The 19,698-nt window shown below is 56.0% G+C and overlaps 2 protein-coding genes across 15 annotated transcripts in view; one reads left to right on the forward strand and one right to left on the reverse strand.

The window, feature by feature from the left end:
* The window catches only part of SLC9A3R1 (solute carrier family 9, subfamily A (NHE3, cation proton antiporter 3), member 3 regulator 1), a 20,390-nt gene extending 6,463 nt beyond the window's left edge, over window positions 1–13,927 (forward strand). The window contains exons 3-7 of the mRNA XM_011973359.1: window positions 6,703–6,864; window positions 7,997–8,150; window positions 11,506–11,546; window positions 12,719–12,808; window positions 13,040–13,927. Coding sequence (XP_011828749.1) covers window positions 6,703–6,864; window positions 7,997–8,150; window positions 11,506–11,546; window positions 12,719–12,808; window positions 13,040–13,228 — 636 coding nt within the window. The 3' untranslated portion in view covers window positions 13,229–13,927. The remainder of the gene's footprint in view (window positions 1–6,702; window positions 6,865–7,996; window positions 8,151–11,505; window positions 11,547–12,718; window positions 12,809–13,039) is intronic.
* A 1,277-nt stretch (window positions 13,928–15,204) lies between these two features.
* Window positions 15,205–19,698, reverse strand: part of NAT9 (N-acetyltransferase 9 (GCN5-related, putative)) — a 13,639-nt gene continuing 9,145 nt past the window's right edge. For 3 of the 14 annotated variants that reach the window (XM_011974574.1, XM_011974645.1, XM_011974505.1), the window contains 5 exons: window positions 18,110–18,222; window positions 17,436–17,579; window positions 16,747–16,806; window positions 16,491–16,585; window positions 15,205–16,389 (listed from right to left, as the gene is read on the reverse strand). In XM_011974574.1, coding sequence (XP_011829964.1) covers window positions 16,255–16,389; window positions 16,491–16,585; window positions 16,747–16,806; window positions 17,436–17,579; window positions 18,110–18,222 — 547 coding nt within the window. In that variant the 3' untranslated portion in view covers window positions 15,205–16,254. The remainder of the gene's footprint in view (window positions 16,390–16,490; window positions 16,586–16,746; window positions 16,807–17,435; window positions 17,580–18,109; window positions 18,223–19,698) is intronic. The other 11 variants (XM_011974707.1, XM_011974776.1, XM_011975395.1 and 8 more) reach the window with 8 other exon arrangements.

Raw genomic sequence — 19,698 nt, forward strand, 5'->3', positions numbered from 1 at the left:
CCATCTCAGTGGTCCCTGGGAAAGTGGGGTGGGGAATTAAATAAGAAACTCAGGCTGGGCACGGTGGCTCACGCCCGTAATCCCAGCACTTTGGGAGGCTGAGGTGGGCAAATCAGTTGAGGTCAGGAGTTCACGATCAGCCTGACCAACATGGTAAAAACCCATCTCTACTAAAATACAAAAATTAGCCAGGCGTGGTGACAGGCTTCTGTAGTCCCAGCTACTTGGGAGACTGAGGCAGGAGAATGGCTTGAACCTGGAAGGTGGAGGTTGCAGTGAGTCGACATCGCGCCACTGCACTCCACCCTGGGCGACAGAGTGGGACTCGTCTCCAAAAATAAGACGAAATTCAGCCGAGGTCTTGTTGATGCTGCAGCGCTCTCTATAAGGAGAAACCAGAGCTCTAGACTCCAATAACAAGTGTTCCTCTGCTTTCGTTGCTCTAAGATAGAGTGGCCCTACCTGGAAGGAAACTTAGGTTTGTAATGTGCCTTTAGGCGCTCTACCTATGACATAAAGATGTTGATATGCATTTCTTTCTTTCTTTCTTTTTTTTTTTTCCCCTGAGACAGAGGCTTGTTCTGTCACCCAGGCTGGAGTGCAGTGGTGTGGTCTCAGCTCACTGCAACCTCCGTCTCCCAGGTTCAAGCAATTCTCCTGCCTCAGCCTCCCATGTAGCTGGGATTACAGGCACCTGCCACCACACTGTGCTAATTTTTGTATTTTTAGTAAAGACAGGGTTTCACTACGTTGGCCAGGTTGGGTGGCACCTGCCACCACACCCTGCTAATTTTTGTATTTTTAGTAGAGACGGGGTTTCACCACGTTGGCCAGCTGGTTTCAAACTCCTAACCTCGGGTAATCTATCTGCCTTGGCTCCCAAAGTGCTGGGATTATAGGGGTGAGCCACCGCGCCCAGCCGAGATGCATTTCATTGTCCCCCAGACAAATTAGCTATTGTTTTCTCCATTTTGTAGGTTGACAGTAAGTGTTCAACACATAGTAGCTACTATTTGTGTTAGCAGTGTACTAAGTACTAACCCTCCCTGTCTCATTTAATCCATATGACCACCAGTGAGGCAGATATTGGCCCCATTCTCTGCCTATGGAGGCTGAGACTTGATCAGTTAAGGTGGCCATGGTGGGTCCCAGGACTCGCAGCTAGCAACTCCTCCCACACCGCGCAGGGGTGCGTCTGGGAACCCAGCCCTCTGACTTCAGTGCCTGTACAACCATTTGGCCACACGAGTAGTCTGTGCTTGATGCCTGACTCTGCCAGGTGTTTCTGCCCATCATATTCTGAGCCACAGCTGGACTTAAGTTCCACACACGGCTGGCATTATATATCTACTGGACAGTGCTACTCTGGATCCGAGCTGAAATCCTGCCTTCGCCCATCAGCCATGTGTACTTGAGCAATTGACTCCAGCTTTTTGAAGCTGAGTTTCCTTTTCTGTGAAATGCTTGCAATAATACTTTCCTTGCAGGACTATAATTGGCTCCTAAGAAAATACACGTAAAGAGCTCGGTGCCTAACATATAGTAGGTGTTCAGTAACCAGCGGCTCCTATTTGTTACTTCAGTGTTGAGCCTCAATTTCACAAGCTCCTTGAAGGTTCTTAATAGCCCCTTGGGACAGCCCCTGGGGGTTAAATCCAGAGACTTTTGGGAGGAGGGTGAGGGATGAGGAGGGAGGCAGAAGGGAAGGCACGGGGCGGCCAGCCCTGGATGGTGTCCAGCCGGGCTGCAGCCCAGGTACCAGCCTGCTCCATCCCAGGCTTGCCCAGCCCTGGGGAGACCTGAGCCAGACTCTGCCCCCTCCCGCCCCCGTGGGAAGAAGAGGTTACTAGCCAGAAGGAGAACCTGGTTCAGACCTCTGAGTCCTGGGGGTATCTGTCAGACCAGCAGCCCTCACTTTAGTGTATGACTCCCTCCTGGTTCCCACCCTACCAGACTCCAGGGAAAGCTCTTCCCACTGAGAAACAGGAGGGAGGAGATCAAGGGCTAGGAGCAGTGAGTAACCTTTTTTGCAAATGGAGGCATCCAACATTCCCCGCCGCCTGCACAGACCTGGAGGGATGTGGAGGGTGGAAGGAGGTCCTGTAGGGTAAAATGAGGTGACATCAGGGCCACTCGGCAGGGCCAGTGACAGCCAAGCCCCCTGTACCTCACCTAGGGTAAGGAGAAGACACCTTCTGCCTAGAGGTGTGGACACTGGCTGAGTGTCCGGAGTCCCTGGTCACTTCCCAGTGCCCCCAGGCTGCCTGTCGCGCAGCTCTCCAGGCAAAGCCAGCTGTCTCCATCCTGGCTTCCTTGAAGAGCCAGCACCAGAGACCCAGGCCTGTCTCCAGAATCTGGGGAACAAACTGAGCTGCCTCCCAGAGCAAACATGGCCCTTACCCCCAACATACTCTTGACACACACACCCCAGCCCCCCGAGAACAGCCAGGGCTCCCTCCTGCCCCCTTCCATCCTCTTGTTGGGGCTGATTTTCCTGTATTGGGCATCGCGGCACTGGTCTTCTTTGCATAAACAAGAGCCCTGGGCTGGGGGAGGTGCAGACTTGAGAAGTGGGGTTACCTCTGTTGTTCCCCTGGACACCCAAGTGGTCTTCCTACTCCTCCAGCCGCTTTCCTCTGGGGTCCTGAGCTGGCTGGCTCGAAGGAAGCGGGCTGGCTATTTCTGTAGGGCCCATCACTATGGCATCAGCCAGGGAGGGGCTGGGCCCAATGGGGCGTTGGCCTCAGGCTCCCACAGCCTTCCCCGAAGGGAGGAAGGAGGAGCAGGGAGCGGCCCTGGGCCTGCTCCCCAGAGACGGTCGCTGGGATTAGGGTATCGACTTTCCCTGGCTTTCCAGGTGACTGCTGGTGGCGCCTATTGAATTCCGTGCCCGCCGTCCGCTCCCTGGACTGCGTGGGTGGAGGTGATGGGGTGGGTGGAGGTGATGGGGCGGCCACTTGGGGTGGGGTGAAGCTCCCTGGGGGAAAGGACAGATGAAGGGAGGCAGCCTGAGGGTGGAGGAGGTCCTGGGAGAAGGGTGTGGGGTCAGCTGTCCCGGCAGGGTCTTTTCTGGAAAGCCAGCCAGCATTGTGTGAAAGTGAGAGTCTCCAGCCTGTCCAACCCTGGGTCACCCGGCCCAGCTGCGCTGCCCATCGGCTGTGTGGCCTCATGTTCCCTCCTGTCAATTCTGGCTCTCTGCCGTCTCCTTTCTGAGCAGATCCTGATTTTGTCTTGAACTTGGGTCTCCCGGGCTGTTGTCATCACTGGAGATCCACTTTGCCCTCTGGAACTCACTGGGGCTATGTTCCTTTTTAGGTTCCTCCTCCCACCATGCTTTGGGCCCCTCTGTAGCTGGCTCCTCCTAAGCTCCTGGGGGCCACACGCCAAGCCCAGCATGCCTGGACGTCACTCCCATTTGCCCCCTTTCCCCAGAGGCAGAACCCAACCCTGCCCCAGCTTGGGGGTGAGGGTCCAAGAGCAATGGTGGCTGAGCTCGGCCAAGTACCCCATACCTCCCCATCTTCTCTCAGTGCTGGGCCTGGAGACCACAGGCCAGGCCCCACGGATCCCCAGGGGGGCTGCCCCAAGGGACTCCCTCTGCCAGCCCCAGCCTCCACCCAGGCTGGGATGGGCTGGCTTGATGGGCTGACTCAGCAGCTGGCACTGACACCTCCTGGAGACAGCTGGGAGGCTCCTGCTGGGGGAGGGGTGAGGAGGAACAAGGCTGGTCTCCCTTGGAGAGTGGGAACCCCCTTCCCGTGTGAGGGGAGGCAGTCTCTAGGGACTTGGGGAGGAGGCTCTACAGGTGCATTGGAGCTGTCTAAATGCCGGTGGGGCCTACCTGGGGCTTCCCATCTCCTTGTCCAGCCACCCCCTCAGGTCCTAGAGCCACCACAGAGCCACGTCTAGACAGAACATTGGAGCAGTCCCAGTGCAGAGGAAGGGAACAGAGGGCACCTGAGCCCCTCAGTCTGGGTCCCCCGTTTCCCCTTGAACTGCATGACTTGGTGCTGGCAGAGCGGAGCAAGGCTCAAAGGAGGCCCTGGAGCTTTGGCACCATATGTCACTAGGCGAGGGGCACTGGGGTGAAGATCAGTGAGGGAAGCCCACAGCACAGAGACCAGGGCCAGAGGACGGGCATCCCAAAGGCAGCGAGCACAGCCCTGCCCTGCCAGCCGGGGGAGCGCCCAGAGCCACCTGCCCCCAGTCCAGCCATGCCCCTGTCCCATCACCCACGCCAGGCTTCATCCCCCAGCTCAGGCCGTAGCTCCAGCTATGAGAGGCCCTGAGCACCTGGAAGGAAGGCTGTGGTTTCTTCAGCTCCCAGCCCACCTCCAGCAGAGGCTGCAGCCTATGCCCTGGAGAGAGCTGCTGTCTGCCCTCCACTGCCTGACTCCTGTTGGGACCTCACCTCCCAGTGGATTGCCCCATTCTGGACTTGGATCCTTAAGGAGCACGCTGCAGTGTGGTGGAAGGAGGACAGGTTCCAAGTCAGAGACCAGGGTTGGAGTTCTGGCTGTGTGATGTCAGGCAGTGGGCTCAACATCTCTGAGCCTCAGTTTCCCCATCTCAAAAACAGCTGACAAGCCCCAGCCAGGTTATGGGAAGGTTTTTGGGAGCGCGGGGACTGTGGAGAGAGGTTGGAGGAGGTCACTAGAGCTGCCCCCTGCCTGTCCTGAGATTTCACCCTCCCCACTTTCTCAGGGTGTCGGCCAGGTCCTGCAGCTCGGTCTGGCTGAAGCAGAAAGCTGCGCCTGTCCTGGTGACGGCAACTGGTCAGACTTGTTTCTACTCACCTAGGGCCTGGGGGAGGGCCTGGCTGGGAGCTTTGTGGAGGGATTAGCTCTAGGGCAGAAGAGCCTCGCTTACTCCCGGAACAAGATCCCGTAGGGCTGTGGGAGTGCCGGGGGTGAGCCTGGGGCAGGTGACAGCTGAACAAGCGGGGAGTGGGCCCTGCAGTGAGGCAGGGGATGGGCCAGGGAGAACAAGGCGAGAGGCTTCATTCAGGGTTCCTAAGCCTTTGTGAGCCCCTCACTGTTTTACCACTCACTTAACCGTCTTTGTTGTTGGGGTGAGGGGCCCTCAAGCCTGGATTTGGGCATGAAACACAGGAAGAAAGACCTGCCCGAGCCTTTAAAGGAATGCAAAGTCATCCTCTAGCCACCCCCAGAGACCGAAAGGCTGGGGATTGAGTCTGCTGCAGATGGTGGCAGCCTCCCGGGGCTGGCAAGTTGGGACAGAGGCCCATACACCCTCCTGGGCACGCCTTCCCACTCCTCTCGGCCCTCTCCACTCCCAGCTGGGGATTTGGGTTTCAGAGCAGCCTGGCACACACACCCCCACCCCACCAGAATCTCACTCCCAGCTTCCTATGACTCTTCATTAGTATTCACAACAATGGGAAAGTCTGGGTGTGCACAGGGATTTTTTACAGTTAGAAAGTGTTTAAGGCAATGACCTCACTGGGCCTCAGCCACCCTGGGAGGCAGATGGCAGTCCGAATGATCCATAAATGACCTGCCCCAGGTCACACAGCTCCTAAACAGGGGAGCTGGAACCTGGCTCGGAGCCTTGACTATCCACTGCTCATTGCCTGATGTGCTGAGTGATAACGCAGGGCCAGCAGGTTGGACAGCAGCCAGTGGCTCTGCACCAGGCCTGGAGGAGGGGGAGAGGGACAGGGACTCAGGCGTAGTCCTTGGGCACAGGCTTCAGCCGCCCACACCCATATTCCCTCCATCATACTGTGTGTCCAGGCCTGCAGCTTCTAAGCTGAGCTGCTTACTTTGGACCAAGCATGTTGGAAACCGTTTTCAGCTGAGTCCGAGCACTCAAAAGAAATCTGCGTGTGCCCTTTTAGTAGGTCACACCCTCCAGGCCACAGCCACACTGGGCTCCCTTTAGCCCAGCCCTGCTTTTCCCAGTCCAGTCCCCTCCCCATTCAGGCTCCTTGGTTTCTGGGGTCTCTGTGCTTCCGTTGCCACCTCTACCCTCAGGCAGCGGTGTAGGGGGAGGAGGTCCTGGAACGCCTGAGGATGGCCCCCTGTCTTATCCAGGTCCCTTGCTGTGCCGCACAATAGGTTTTTGGTTATCTGCTCCTTCTGGCTCCCTTTTGGCTGGGCCATTTGGCTTAGTGGGGGTGAGAGAGAGTTCGAGTATATGGAGGAAGGCTTTACTGTAAACACACGGACCAGCTTTCAGTAAACACCTGCCTCTTCCTCCCCTGCTGCAGAGAACAGGGTACAAAGGGGCTGGGGGTCCTCAGCCATATGCCCCAGGTCCCCAGCCAGGCTGACAGGGGTGCCACACTCTGCCCCCTCTCCAGGAGGGCCAGACTGAGCCACCAATGGGGAGGGATAGGGGCCCGATCAACACAGCATGCGATTCACCTTAGACTGTCAGAAGGGACAGGCATGTGAGAGCTAACCTGGTCCCACCCCTCATTTCCCAGAAGAGGAAACTGAGGCTTGGACAGAGCAGTGTTCTACCCACATCACCTAAGCAGGTTGCTGCGGTGCTGGGTGTCCACACAAGTCTTTTGAGTCCTGGGCCAGAACCCTCTCAAATTGCTGTGTAGGGATCTAAGCAAATTTGCGTCCTCCCAAACCTTCCTTGTTTGGGGAGATGGGGCCAGGCAGAGGACAGGGAAGGCAGAACCTAGGGCATTGTGGAATAGCCATGGACCCTCCCCTGTCTCTGCAGCGCAAGCTTCGGCCTCGGCTCTGTACCATGAAGAAGGGCCCCAGTGGCTATGGCTTCAACCTGCACAGCGACAAGTCCAAGCCAGGCCAGTTCATCCGGTCAGTGGACCCAGACTCCCCAGCTGAAGCTTCAGGTCTCCGGGCCCAGGATCGCATTGTGGAGGTGATGCTTCTTGCCCTCTTCCTATCTGACTGCCCCGCTCCCTGCAGATCAGTAGCACCTGGGGCAACCATCATACCTTCCTGGGCTTGATTAGCCCATGGGCATAGCCAGCCTGGAGCGGCTGGATGGATGGGTGGATGGATAAATGGAAGGATAGATGAACTGACTGACGGATTCCTTTCTTACCTCTACTCTCCCCTGAACTCCTCCTTGCCAAGCAGATATACTGGGCAGCCTGTAATTCACCCATCGATCAGGCAGATGTCTGGGGACATCTCCAGAGTTTCCCTGCTGCCAGGCACACAGAGGCGGGTGGCAGTAACAAAACCCCTCTCCTGAGTTAGCCTTTTATTTTTTTATATATATATATATATATATTCTTTTTTTTTTTTTTGAGACGGAGTCTCGCTTTGTTGCCCAGGCTGGGCTGGAGTGCAGTGGCACAATCTCAGCTCACTACAACCTCTGCCCCCCGGGTTCAAGCGATTCTCCTGCCTCAACCTCCTGAGTAGCTGGGATTACAGTTGGCCAGGCTGGTCTCAAACTCCTGACCTCAAGTGATCCTCCTGCCTCAGCCTCCCAAAGTGCTGGGATTCCAGGCGGGAGCCACCTCGCCCAGCCCCGAGTAAGGCTTTTAGACTCGCTCATTCGGTGCTCTGGCTCTGGTGTATGCTCCTGGGAGGTGAAACGTGAACCAAATGCTCAGGCAGGTCCCAGAATCACAGTCTTAGAACCTTAGAGCTAGAGATCAGCTCTCCCAAGACTTCTCATTTTACACGTGAGAAAACCAAGGTCCAGAGAGGGAAGTCGGACAGCAAGTCCTTACCCAGGCTGGGCCCCACCCCGGCCTCCCAGCTCGCTCCCATCCCATCTCTCCCAGCTGTGTTTGTTTAGTCTCGTCTGGATATTTTCGTTGGCCCTTCCCATGTATCCTGCCTCCCCAGCTGACTGTCCACGGGAGGACCCCTGGCCTAGTTCAGGACTCTGCAGAAATGGGGGTCAGTATCCCCAAGTTGTGAACTGCAAACTGGCTGAGAACCAAGGTGGCCGCCCCCGCCCCCAGCCCTCCTCCACCTACCTGCCCCAGAACCAAGGCCTGTGCCCGTAACGCCTCCCCAACCCCGCCCTGCAGGTGAACGGGGTCTGCATGGAGGGGAAGCAGCATGGGGACGTGGTGTCCGCCATCAGGGCTGGCGGGGACGAGACCAAGCTGCTTGTGGTGGACAGGGAAACTGACGAGTTCTTCAAGAAATGCAAAGTGACCCCATCTCAGGAGCACCTGAATGGTAAGCCGGGTGGGACCGCTGGCCGTCCTGGGGCTAGAGGCCCCCAAGTCAGGAATGTGAGCCAGGGCTAAGACTTTGCTGGGTCCCAGGCGAGGGGTGGGCAGCTTTCCGGCGTGGGTGCTCCCTTCTTCTCCTTCATGGGAGGCCCAGAGGTGTGGGCTGGGGGAGTGGGGGCCTAGTGTAGGGAGTGGCAGTGGGTTTCTGAGGACGGCTTGTGATGGGGTCAGCTGGCATGAGGTCGCTGAGAGAAATGGACAGATCTTCTGACTCCCGGCCAAAGCTGCAGCCCCAAAGGAGGCCTGAGCCCCCAGTCCTGTCCCCACCAGCAAACTTTCAGGGCAGTGTCGACGTGAGGAAAGGGTTAACTCCGGGGAGGCCTCCAGCCTTTGCTTGGTCAGATCAGAGTCCAGTGGCGGGGCCCAGTGCCTCCCCTCCCTCCGCTCAGGTTGTCTTGGAAACTCAGCCTTGCTGGCTCTAGAGAGTAGTGGGTCCTCCTTCAAGCCCTGGGCCCCTGCCCTCCCCATCCCCCAGCATCACCCTGCCAAGCCGGGCGCCTCCCCCTGCCCAGGCCCGAGCCAAACAGGGCAGGGCTGCTGCACTGGGGCAGGGAGGGGTTAAGCAGTGCTCTGCTCCTTGGTCTGGACTTTCTCCCTGGGAAGATGGCTCCCTGGAGCGGGCAGGGGTGCTCACTGGGCCATACTGAGGGTGGAACCTCTTGGGACTTTGCAGTGGGTGGGGCCTCCTGGAGACTCAAGGTTGTATGTGTAAAAGGGGATTCACACAAAGGTCTTGCTGCAGACTCCCATCCCCAGTTGGAAGGGACAACTCGGGAGGCCCTGTCCCCTTCTGGCGCAATCCAAGGCCTGGAGGCTCCTAGAAAAGAGGATGGCCCCTGGAAGTCCCTAGCTGGCTCTGGGCATGGGAGATGGGGTACCACCTTACCCTTATCTCCCAAGTTCATGGAAACCAGGTAACTCAGATAATCCCCTTCTCCACTGATGGGGAGACTAAGGCCCAGAGAAGCCCCAGCCTTCCTCCTAGGGATCTGATATGAGGAAGACACAGCTGGAATCTGGATTCCACTCAGCTCCTGGGATAGTCCCCTGCTTCCCCCACCCCTTCGCCCTGCAGGTAATTGGCTCCCTCAGACATTCCTGCCTCTTCTGCCTGTCTCTCGGGCTAGAGGGGCTGCAGCCTCTGGCCAAAGGACCTGAAGAGGGAGAGGCCTGGGGACAGTCTCCTCCCCGGAGTCCCTCCAGGATGGCATCCTCACTCTTTCCATAGAGAGGAATGCAGCCAGGGTTTCACTCTGACCACTGTGAGCTGATGGGGAGGGGACAGTGAGTGTCCCTGGTGTCCCAGCAAGGCTGTGGGTGTCAGAGGGGAGGAGAAGATGAGAGTCAGGTATCTCTGGCTGTGTCCTGGACTGGGGACAGGGAAAAGATGACCAGGAATTTTAAGCTAAGAGTTCAGAAGAAGCCCGCCTACGCTGACCAGTCCCTGGAGATGGCACAGCCACCCCTGAAGCCATGTGGGACCCCTACCCTGAGTGAGCCCAGTGAAGGTGACCCCAGACCTGTCTTCTCTCCCTCTGACCCCTCCAGGTTTCCCACTGGCTTGGGGAGGGGATACCCAGGACACACCCCTTGAGCCTTCTTGTCCCCCCTCATTTCCTGATTGGCAAATAGGAGTTGGAATTATTTTCTCTTTTTTTTTTCTTTTGTTTTGAGACAGAGTCTTGCTCTGTCACCCAGGCTGGAGTGCGGTGGTGCAATCTCAGCTGACTGCAACGTCTGCCTCCTAGGTTCAAGTCATTCTCCTGCCTCAGTCTCCTGAGTAGCTGGGACTACAGGCACGCGGCACCATGCCCAGCAAATTTTTATATTTTTAGTAGAGATGGGGTTTCACTATATGGCCAGGATGGTCTCGATTTCTTGACCTTGTGATCCACCCACCTCGGCCTCCCAAAGTGCTGGGATTATAGGTGTGAGCCACTGTGCCTGGCCTTTTTTTTTTTTCTTCTTTCAGACACAGTCTCACTCCGTCGCCCAGGCTAGAGTGCGGTGGCACGATCTCGGCTCACTGCAACCTCCGCCTCCTGGGTTCAAGCAATTCTCCTGCCTCAACCTCCTGAGTAGCTGGGATTACAGGCGCACGCCACCACACCTGGCTAATTTTTGTATTGTTAGTAGGGATGGGGTTTCACCATGTTGGCCAAGCTGGTCTCGAACTCCTGACTTCAGGTGATCCACCTGCCTCAGCCTCCCAAAGTGCTGGGATGACAGGCATGAGCCACCGAGCCCGGACTATTTTCTCTTTCAGTTGAGGCAGATACTAACTGTAGTCTGGGGTGTGGTTCCAATTTCGGTGTCATCATCATCACCTGGGAAGCGTTTGGAAAATGCTGATTCCTAGGCCTGCCCACTAAACCAGAATTTGTGCTGCCAAGGTCCAGGAATCTATACTTTAACAAGCTTCCCATGTAGGAGTTCCCAGATAGGAATTAGGCAGCCATCCTGGAATTTCATCTCCGTCCGGGACAACGCATTTTTTAAACACCTTGTGACCCACCAGTGCCTCGTAAGATCATTTTGGTAGATAGAGACCAGCAGGGTTTGTTTGTTTGTTTGTTTGTTTTGCCGGAGTCTTGCTATGTTGCCCAGGTTGGAGTGTAGTGGTACGATCTTGGTTCACTGCAACCTCCACCTTCTGGGTTCAAACGATTCTCCTGCTTCAGCCTCCCAAGTAGCTAGGATTACAGGCATGTGCCACCATGCCCAGCTAATTTTCTTTTTGTCTTTTTTAGTAGAGACAGGGTTTCACCATGTTGGCCAGGCTGGTCTCGAACTCCTGACCTCAAGTGATCCAGCTGCCTCGGCCTCCCAAATTGCTGATGTGAGCAACTACACCTGGCCCAGAAACTTTTTTGTTTTTTTTAATGACATGAAATTAAAAATATCAAAGAACACTGTAGTAAGGGTATTGCTTTGTGAAACTTTTGTTACACAAAATTTTTGTGTGTGCTGAGTCATCAAAACATATGTCTGGCAAACATAGGCCAGACATTTGCTCACACCTGTAATCTCAATACTTCGGGAGGCCGAGGTGAGAGGATTGCTTGAGGCTAGGAGTTTGAGACCAGCCTGCACAACATGGCAAGGCCCCATCTCTATAAAAAAAATTTTTTTAATAAATAACAAGGCAAATGTACTCATGGTGGGTGGACATCAGAAAAGTTTGAGATGTTGACCCAGGGAACAAGATCTAATGATCTGCCCAACCCCAACTCCCGCCTCCTCTCCATGCTCTATTCCATCCCCATTCCGGACTCACCTCTGCTCTCTCCTTCGCCTAGGTCCCCTGCCTGAGCCCTTCACCAATGGCGAGATACAGAAGGTAAGGGCGGGTCCCCTGTTTCTCTGGATTTCAATCCTGGGGGTGTGGGAGACAGGTCAGAAGGTGCTATGGTTGGTAGGATAGCCATCTGGCTAAGCCCAAACCTCAGGGTCCCCAGTTCCAGCTCCTTCTTCGGCTCCAAGCTATAGAACTGCCAGAACCCTCTTGGCCTCTGCCTGGGGCCAAAGCTGTTGGGAGGGAGAGGGCTGGCTGGGCCCCTCTGCAGCCCGCCATCCTGGGTGACAAGCCCCCGCCTCCAACTCCCCACCATACAGAAGGGGCCATTCTTCCCCCCAAGAACAGAGCTTCAGTGTCTGGCCACGGGCAGCCGGGCCCCTGCTACTTCCAGTCTGGGTTGGAAGAACAAAGCCCCTCCTCCCCCCTTCCCTGGGCAGAAGGGAAAGGGGGTGAGGCTGGGGAAGAGATGGTGGGGCTGGGCGCCAGCTGAAGCCATGGAAGAACCCAGGAAGGGGCTGGGTGCCAAGCTGATGCCCCAGCCAAAGCCTTCACTCTGGGACAGGCCGACTCAGTCAGGCCACAGAGTAGGAACTTTCTGCAGGGTCTGCTCAAAGGTTCCCCTTCCCTAGGAGCTCCTGCCAGGGTACTTGACAAGGGGGAGGGTCCTTGGACCCAGGCCTAAACCTTCTGTCACCTCATCTTTGGATCTAGAACGTTCCATCTACTTTCTTCCTTCAAGGCCCTCCTTTGCTGCTTCAGAGTTAGGGTTTCAGGATTCCTGGGGTCAAATCCAGGCAAACAGTCAGGTGGACCACAGGAGATTCAGGGAGCACCACATGGGTTCCCCATGCCAAGCAAAGAGGCCTCCAGTGTCCCCACATTCCAAGAAGCCCCTCCCTGGTCACTGGCTCAAAAGGCAAGTCAGTATCTAAAAGCCACATTGGAGCAGCCCAGGGGGAGGGAGCGCTAATCCCATGATATCTGTACCCCTCCCATCCCTCCAGCCTGAGCAGAACCAGCCTGCCCTCTGATCCTCGAAGGAATGTAAAAAGGAGCCCCAGCAGGCTCAGGCGGTGGGAACCCGGGGTGGGTGGCCAGGGCATCAGCACTACCTCTTCTCAGTCTGGGGCCCCTACTTCCCCAGGAGCTCCCTCCTGCCTCAGGACTCCCTCACCCCATCCTGTGACAACCCACACCCCTCTTCTCTCTGCCAGGAGAACAGTCGTGACGCCTTGGCAGAGGCAGCCTCAGAGAGCCCCAGGCCAACCCTGGTGAGATCCGCCTCCAGTGACACCAGCGAGGAGGTAGGCCAGCCATGCAGGGGGTAGCAACTGGGTTACAGGAAGCCGATTCCCAGGCCCCACTTGTTCCTGGCACACCAGCCTGCCTTTGAGGTCACATGCTGAGCCGCATTCTGTTCTTGTGACCTGGCTTCCCTGGGCACGGCCCCAAGGGAGCCACCTCACTGAGGCTGAGGACCAGGGAGCCTAATGAGGGACTGACTCCCAACTTCCTGCCCCCACTTCTCTTTACAGCTGAATTCCCAAGACAGCCCCCCAAAACAGGACTCCACGGCGCCCTCGTCTACCTCCTCCTCCGACCCCATCCTGGACTTCAACATCTCCCTGGCCATGGCCAAAGAGAGGGCCCACCAGAAGCGCAGCAGCAAACGGGCCCCGCAGATGGACTGGAGCAAGAAAAACGAACTCTTCAGCAACCTCTAAGCGCCCTGCTGCCAGCCACCCGGTGACTGGCAGGGCCGAGCCAGCCTTCCACCCCACCTTTTTCCTTCTCCCCAGTTACTCCCCTGAATCAACGTACAAATCAGCACCCACATGCCCTTTCTTGACAAATGATTTTTCTAGAGAACTATGTTCTTCCCTTACCTTAGGGAAGGTGAATGTGTTCCCGTCATCCTGCAATTAGAAAGGAGACTCTGCCTCCCTCCTCCTCACTGAGTGCCTCATCCTACCAGGTGTCCCTTTGCCACTCTGCCTGGGATATTGCTGGGACCTGCACCATGCCAGGATCGTGGGACCAGGCGAGAGGACCCCTTTCCTTCCTCCCCCGTGTGATAACTGGGTCCAGGGCTGATCATTGACTGCAGAACTGCCACTCTCAGTGGACAGGGCATCCGTTATCCTGAGAGCTGTGGCAGACACATCTTGCTTTCATTTGATTTTTGTTGTTGTTAAGAGTGCAGTATTGCAGAGTCTAGAGGAATTCTTGTTTCCTTGATTAACATGATTTTCCTGGTTGTTGCATCCAGGGCATGGCAGTGGCCTCAGCCTTAAACTTTTGTTCCTATTCCCACCCTCAGAGAACTGGGCAGCACGGGGAGGGTTTGGCTACCCCTGCCCATCCCTGAGCCAGGTACCACCATTGTAAGGAAACACTTCAGAAATTCAGCTGGTTCCTCCAAACCCTCCAGCCTCTGTGTCTTCCTTGGGAGTTTTGTCCTCTGGCCTTGGGCCCCTTATAGGTAGAAAGTGAGAAATGGTAAGCCAGGGTGGTCTTTGGCTGGGAGGGTGGCGTACACTGGAGGGAGGGCCATCTAGGGCTCCCTGTGACCCCAAGCCTGAGTAGCTTTAGCTAGAGGGCCTAGCTGCCGAAGTCCTGTGGGAAGGAGGCTGCATGTACCCAGCCGGGTGTTCAGCTTGGTGGTCAGTGTGCCTGTGTCCCAGGCTGTAAGCACTGATGTGGGCTAGGGACCCCTTGACTAATAGGGACATTTACCAGAGGAAGTGGGAGCTCAGACATGCTCAGAGGACTCTGGGAGGTTCCTGTAATTCCAGAAGCGTGGAAAGTGTGTCCCAGGATGGAGCTGGGTTTGGAATGTAAGGACTTGGCTTTACTCTTTCTGCCTACAGCCAGTGGGGTACAGGAGTCCCAGGGGCAGGCTGGGCTGGTGCCAGATCCTCTATCTTATCTGGCCATTGTGACCTGATTGGAGGGCAAGTGTCCAGTGCCAGGGGAAAACAAACCGGTCCACTGAGCCCTGGGACATGCTGTGTGGCTAGGTGGGGTGGAAGGGACTTTTCAAGGGCGAAATGCCCTATCCCCAACAAAAGACCCAGGTCCCTGATACCTTTGGCACCTGAAGCCTGATGTGGAGGTCTGGGAAGGTGGCCTGCAAGAGCTAGGCTGCAGGGCGGAGAAGTTCCAGGCAGGTGCTCAGAAGGAAGGTGCCCCCAGGCTAGTCTCCACCCAACCCAAAGGACACCTCTCAGAAGACAGGCTCCGGGCAGAGGGGAATGAGTAAAGCAGGAAGATCTGGAATCAGGGAGTGGGCCATGTCCGCAGACCAGTCACTATCTGGCCATCTGTTCCTTGTTAGAGGAACCATCCAAAACCCTTATCACAACAGCGCCCTGTTCAGCTGACCTGTCCCCACCCCACCCTTGCTTCTACCCTTTGGCCCCTGACAGATTCCCCCTGACAGGGGTTGTGGAGGGGCCCCTCCCTACCTCATCTGCCAGATGGGGAAGCCCCGGGGGACCTTTGACTCTTCATTAACCTGAAGACTGGTGGAAGGAATGGGTGGCCTCGAGGGAACTCCCATTGCTGAGGTACACGTGGAACGAAGGGAGCCACGGCAAACAACACATTCATTTTATGATGTTCGTTTTATACTGAGGCATGTTTTCAGTTTCAGTTTTTCACATGCAGCCTGGTGTGAGACTCCAGGATCAAGGGGACTCTGTTTCCCTGCCTGGAAAATACCCTGCAAGCCTCCTGTGGTTGTGTTTTGAAAGCATGCCCGGCCTTTCTTGACAGCCACCCCAGATGATGGCAGGGCATGGAAGACTGTTAGGAGTCAGAATGCCCCCCCTCAGGTGGAGGGAGACTGGGCCAGCTCTACTTTGTAAGCCGTGGGTGCCAGGTAGCCCGGCCACCCTGAGCTTGTGCCTCCACTGCCCCCACGTGGCCAGTCAGGTGCAGCTGCTCCTAGAGGTGCAGGGTGAAGAGCAGATGTGAGAGCACCAGAGGGACATAGCTGATGGCCTGACGCTGTCTTCAGGAGGGCACCCCGAGGGGCCTCTGCTTCCTCAGTGCACCCTGAGCTTCATCAACAGAGGGGTGTTCTCCGGCCACAAGGAGCTGTATCCAACACTAATGCCTTTAAACTCAAGCCTGGCTCCAGGAGAGAGGAGGAGGGACGCTAGGTTGAGGGGCCAGGCCACACTCTCTCTGGACCACCTGTTGTTCCCGGGTCAAGCTCCCAGGGTCACAGCAGCCTGCTTCTGCAGGACAAGAGGACCAAGCTGCCCTTGAGTAGACACGGAGACTGGGCCTCCTGGTAGCTCTTGATACAGACTAAATGGGAAAACTAGGAAAGCTGGCCATGCCTGGAGCTTCACTCCCAGCCAGGGCAGCACCTCTGGCCTCCAAGGAGAAAGGTCTATCCACTCCCATCCATGCTCCAGGTACCCCTGCACCTCCAGCTCCCACCATCCCAACATCTCCCATGGATTCCTGCCCTCCATGCCAGTTTCCTAGAGTCTGGGCCTGGCTTTGGCCAGGAGGGGAGAAGGGAACTGGCCCTGGCCCTGGCCCTGGAGTCTGCTCAGCCACACCGCCAGCTGGAGGGAGGCCACAGCAAGCCCCGCCACAGTCTGAAGGGCCCCGAAAGGTGATTCCCAGCCTGGGGCTGGGCCAGGAGCACTCTCCCAGTGCAGGGCTCTGGTCTTTGGAGTGCGTGGGCCCAACACCCTGCTCACACAGGGTGGCTGCCCACAAGGCCCAGCCATCAGCAGGGCTCTGCCGACCCATCTCTGTAAGGCTTCTCTTCCACGTGGCTGGTCTGCTCCAGAAGCCACTGATGCTCGGACTCACTCACTGTCAGTCGGAGGGTCACCTCCTGAAAAATGCTGCTCGCAGCTACCTACGTGAGCCAGAGAGAACAAAGCCTGCTAAGTTACAGTATTAACACCACCAGGCCCACCACCCAGGTCTAGGCCCCACTCGGCCCAAGGACATCCTTACCTGCTCAAAGTGAAGTTTCTGGAACATCCGGATGCTTGGTTCATTTTCTTGCCCAATTTTAGCCTCAAACTTGGTCAGACCTAGTGTGGTCACTCCTCGCAGAGATGAGAGAGGGGCAAGTAAGGAGGCGCCTACCCCCACCCCTCCTGTCCCAAGCTGCAGAGGAGGAACCTTCACCTGCCCCCAACCCTCAGACCTGAACAAGGTTCACATGGGGCCTGGCCACTTCCCGCATTGTCTGCTCACACTTTCTTACCGTAAGACAGCATCGCGAGAACGGCCTCAGTGCCAAGGCCCTTACCCCTGGAGCTGGGCTCTAGGAGAAACAACAGGAGTGGCACTGATGCCATGTGCCAGGCTCCAGTGTGGGCACTTGACAGACACCATCTCATTTAAGTCTCAACAACTCTGAAGTTGCTACTATCATTACCATTCTGCGGACGAGGAAACAAGCACAGAGAAGTGCGAAAGGCCTCACAGCTTGCAACCCAGCAATTTGACTTCAAAGCTGACTCCTTTACCTCATGGAGTCAGTATGCTGCTTCACGGGGATAGTCAGTAGCCACTTGGGGGAAACTGAGGACCAAGAAGGAGCAGAAAGAGGAGAGCCTCCCCCTGTAATATGACAAGATGCTCCAGAGAAGACCATTTATTTTCTGAGGGTCCCCAGCCCACCCCAAGTATGGGACTGACCATCCTTGAATATACCCCATACCAAGGGTTAAGTTCACGCCTAAGCACAAGGAGTAAAGTGATGTGCCTGTGGGTGTACCACCAGGCTGAGGGGGGCTAGGTAGGCAGGCTGCCCAGCCAGGCCCTGGGCTCACCAACATGGAGCCTCCCAGTGAGCCCTGTGAGTGCCCACCCTATGCGGCCTCTGCAGGCTCAGGGCCAGCATATCTGACAGCCAAGAGTTGGGGGAAGGCAGGGCTAGGTGAAACAAACCTGCAATCATGACCTCGATCTCCCCCAAGGTGGGGTCTTCTAGATCTGTGAGGAAGAGGTTCACATCTCCCACCATGCAACTCTCTTCGGTGGCGCCTGGCTGGGCCTGCCACTTCTCGGCATCCAGCACAATGAAGGTACACTCTGAGGAGGAGGTGACAGGGCTATCACACACACTTCCCAGAGGACAGAAGAGAGGATGGTATTCCTACCCAAACCAGAGCACTGCAGACCAGCATATCTGAGTCTGCCAGGAGAAGAGGGGGTCCCAGAGCTTCCTTCAGCTCATTACAAAACTCCAAATCTGCCTCCTACAGAAAAAGCCTCTCCAACCAGCAACCAAATTCTAAGACAGCAGGGAAGACAGAGGAGCACGGTCACCACACTAGGCTGTGGTGAGGGGTGTGAGGGGCAGGGCGGAAATTTACAGCCAGAGCCCCAGATGCTCTACTTTCTCTAAATCCTTCCAAGCCCAACGCAGTGCGTGGGGAAGAGGACAGAAGGGTCAGCCACAGGGACTGGCTTCAGGGGCATGAGAATACAGGAGTTCCAGCACCTTTCAGGCTTTTCACACAGTTTCTGTAGCGGGACTGGAAAAGGGAGGGAACCTGGAGACTGACTGTGCATCGGCCCTCCCAGTACCAGGGCTAGGGGGAGTGGGGGGCACTCCTCACTGTCTGCATCTTCCCGCCAGCTGCGCTGCATGGCATACTCCTGCTCCAGGGTCAGCGGCTCTGAGGCTGTCAAACGCTGCAGCTCCTCTGATTTCATCCACTCGTGATACCTGCTGGGACAGAGGGGTGACCTTAGACGTGGAGGACTCATTCAGAGGCATATGTCTGACACCTTATAATGTGAGGGTCCAGAACCCCACAGGGCTAACATAGGGCTCAAAGAAGACCCAAACGGTTATGACTGCTCCTAAGGCAGGGGCCACGGGCACAAGACCCAGAAGCAAGCTAGTCTTACATGAGAACAGCAGGAGGAGTCAGTTCTATCTGTCCAACTTCCTATCCTGTCTGGGATCAGTGCGGAGGAGCAGTCTGAAACCAAACATTCTTCACATTCCAGAAGGGGAAGTATATGGCAAGCTGACCTCAACAAAGGCGGCCGGACAGATCCCCACAAAGTTAGGGCACCAGGAACCCTCAAACCGAACACTACAAGTAGAGAATACCCAGCTACAGCACCCCTATCCCAACGTACCAGCCATGTGCCAACTGCCCCCACAGGAATCCCATCAGGACTCGGTCCTGGCCTTTCAAATGGGTAGATATCACAACTCATCAGCTCAGAGTTTAAGGACAAGCTAACGTTAAGTCTCCAAGAACTGAACATAATCCCTGGCACCAGGGAAACATCACTAATTTATGATTAGGCGAAAAGACAATTCCTTTTTCTCACACATTTTAGTTTACATAAAGCAATTCCTTGCTGAAAGGCCGAAAAGAAAGCTGAGAGAAAGAAAAGGAAGAGGATGGGCAGCTCCTTCCAAGGAAGTCACAGTCCCCAGCTTCTGCTATTTCTTTTTTCTTTTTTTTTTAATTTTTTTTTTTCTTTTTTTTGAGACGGAGTTTCACTCTTGTTGCCCAGGCTGGGATTACAGGCATGTGCCACCACACCCAGCTAATGTTTTTGTATTTTTAGTAGAGACGGGGTTTCTCCATGTTGGTCAGGCTGGTCTCTCTTTTTTTTTTTTTCTGAGATGGAGTCTCCATCACCCAGGCTGGAGTGCAGTGGCGCGATCTTGGCTCACTGCAAGCTCTGCCTCCTGGGTACACGCCATTCTCCTGCCTCAGCCTCCCAAGTATTAGGGACTACAGGTGCCCGCCACCATGCCCAGCTAATTTTTTTATATTTTTAGTAGAGACGTGGTTTCACCGTATTAGCCAGGATGGTCTCGATCTCCTGACCTTGTGATCTGCCCACCTCAGCCTCTCGTGCTGGGATTACAGGCCTGAGCCACTGCGCCCAGCCTTTTTTCTTTTCTCTGTTATCCAGGCTGGAGTGCAGTGGTGTGATCTCGGCTCACCGCAACCTCCCCCTCCCCGGTACAAGCGATTCTCCTGCCTCACCCTCCCAAGCAGCTGGGATTACAGGTGCCTGCTACCAAGCCCAGCTAATTTTTTTGAGTTTTCTTAAAGACAGGGTTTCATCATGTTGGCCAGGCTGATCTCGAACTCCTGACCTCGTGATCCAACTGCCTCAGCCTCCCGAAGTGCTGAGATCACAGGAGTGAGACACCCGGCCTTTTTTTTTTTTT

This window comes from Mandrillus leucophaeus, unplaced genomic scaffold (assembly GCF_000951045.1).
Source record: "Mandrillus leucophaeus isolate KB7577 unplaced genomic scaffold, Mleu.le_1.0 Scaffold1, whole genome shotgun sequence".
NCBI classification, from domain to species: domain Eukaryota; kingdom Metazoa; phylum Chordata; class Mammalia; order Primates; family Cercopithecidae; genus Mandrillus; species Mandrillus leucophaeus.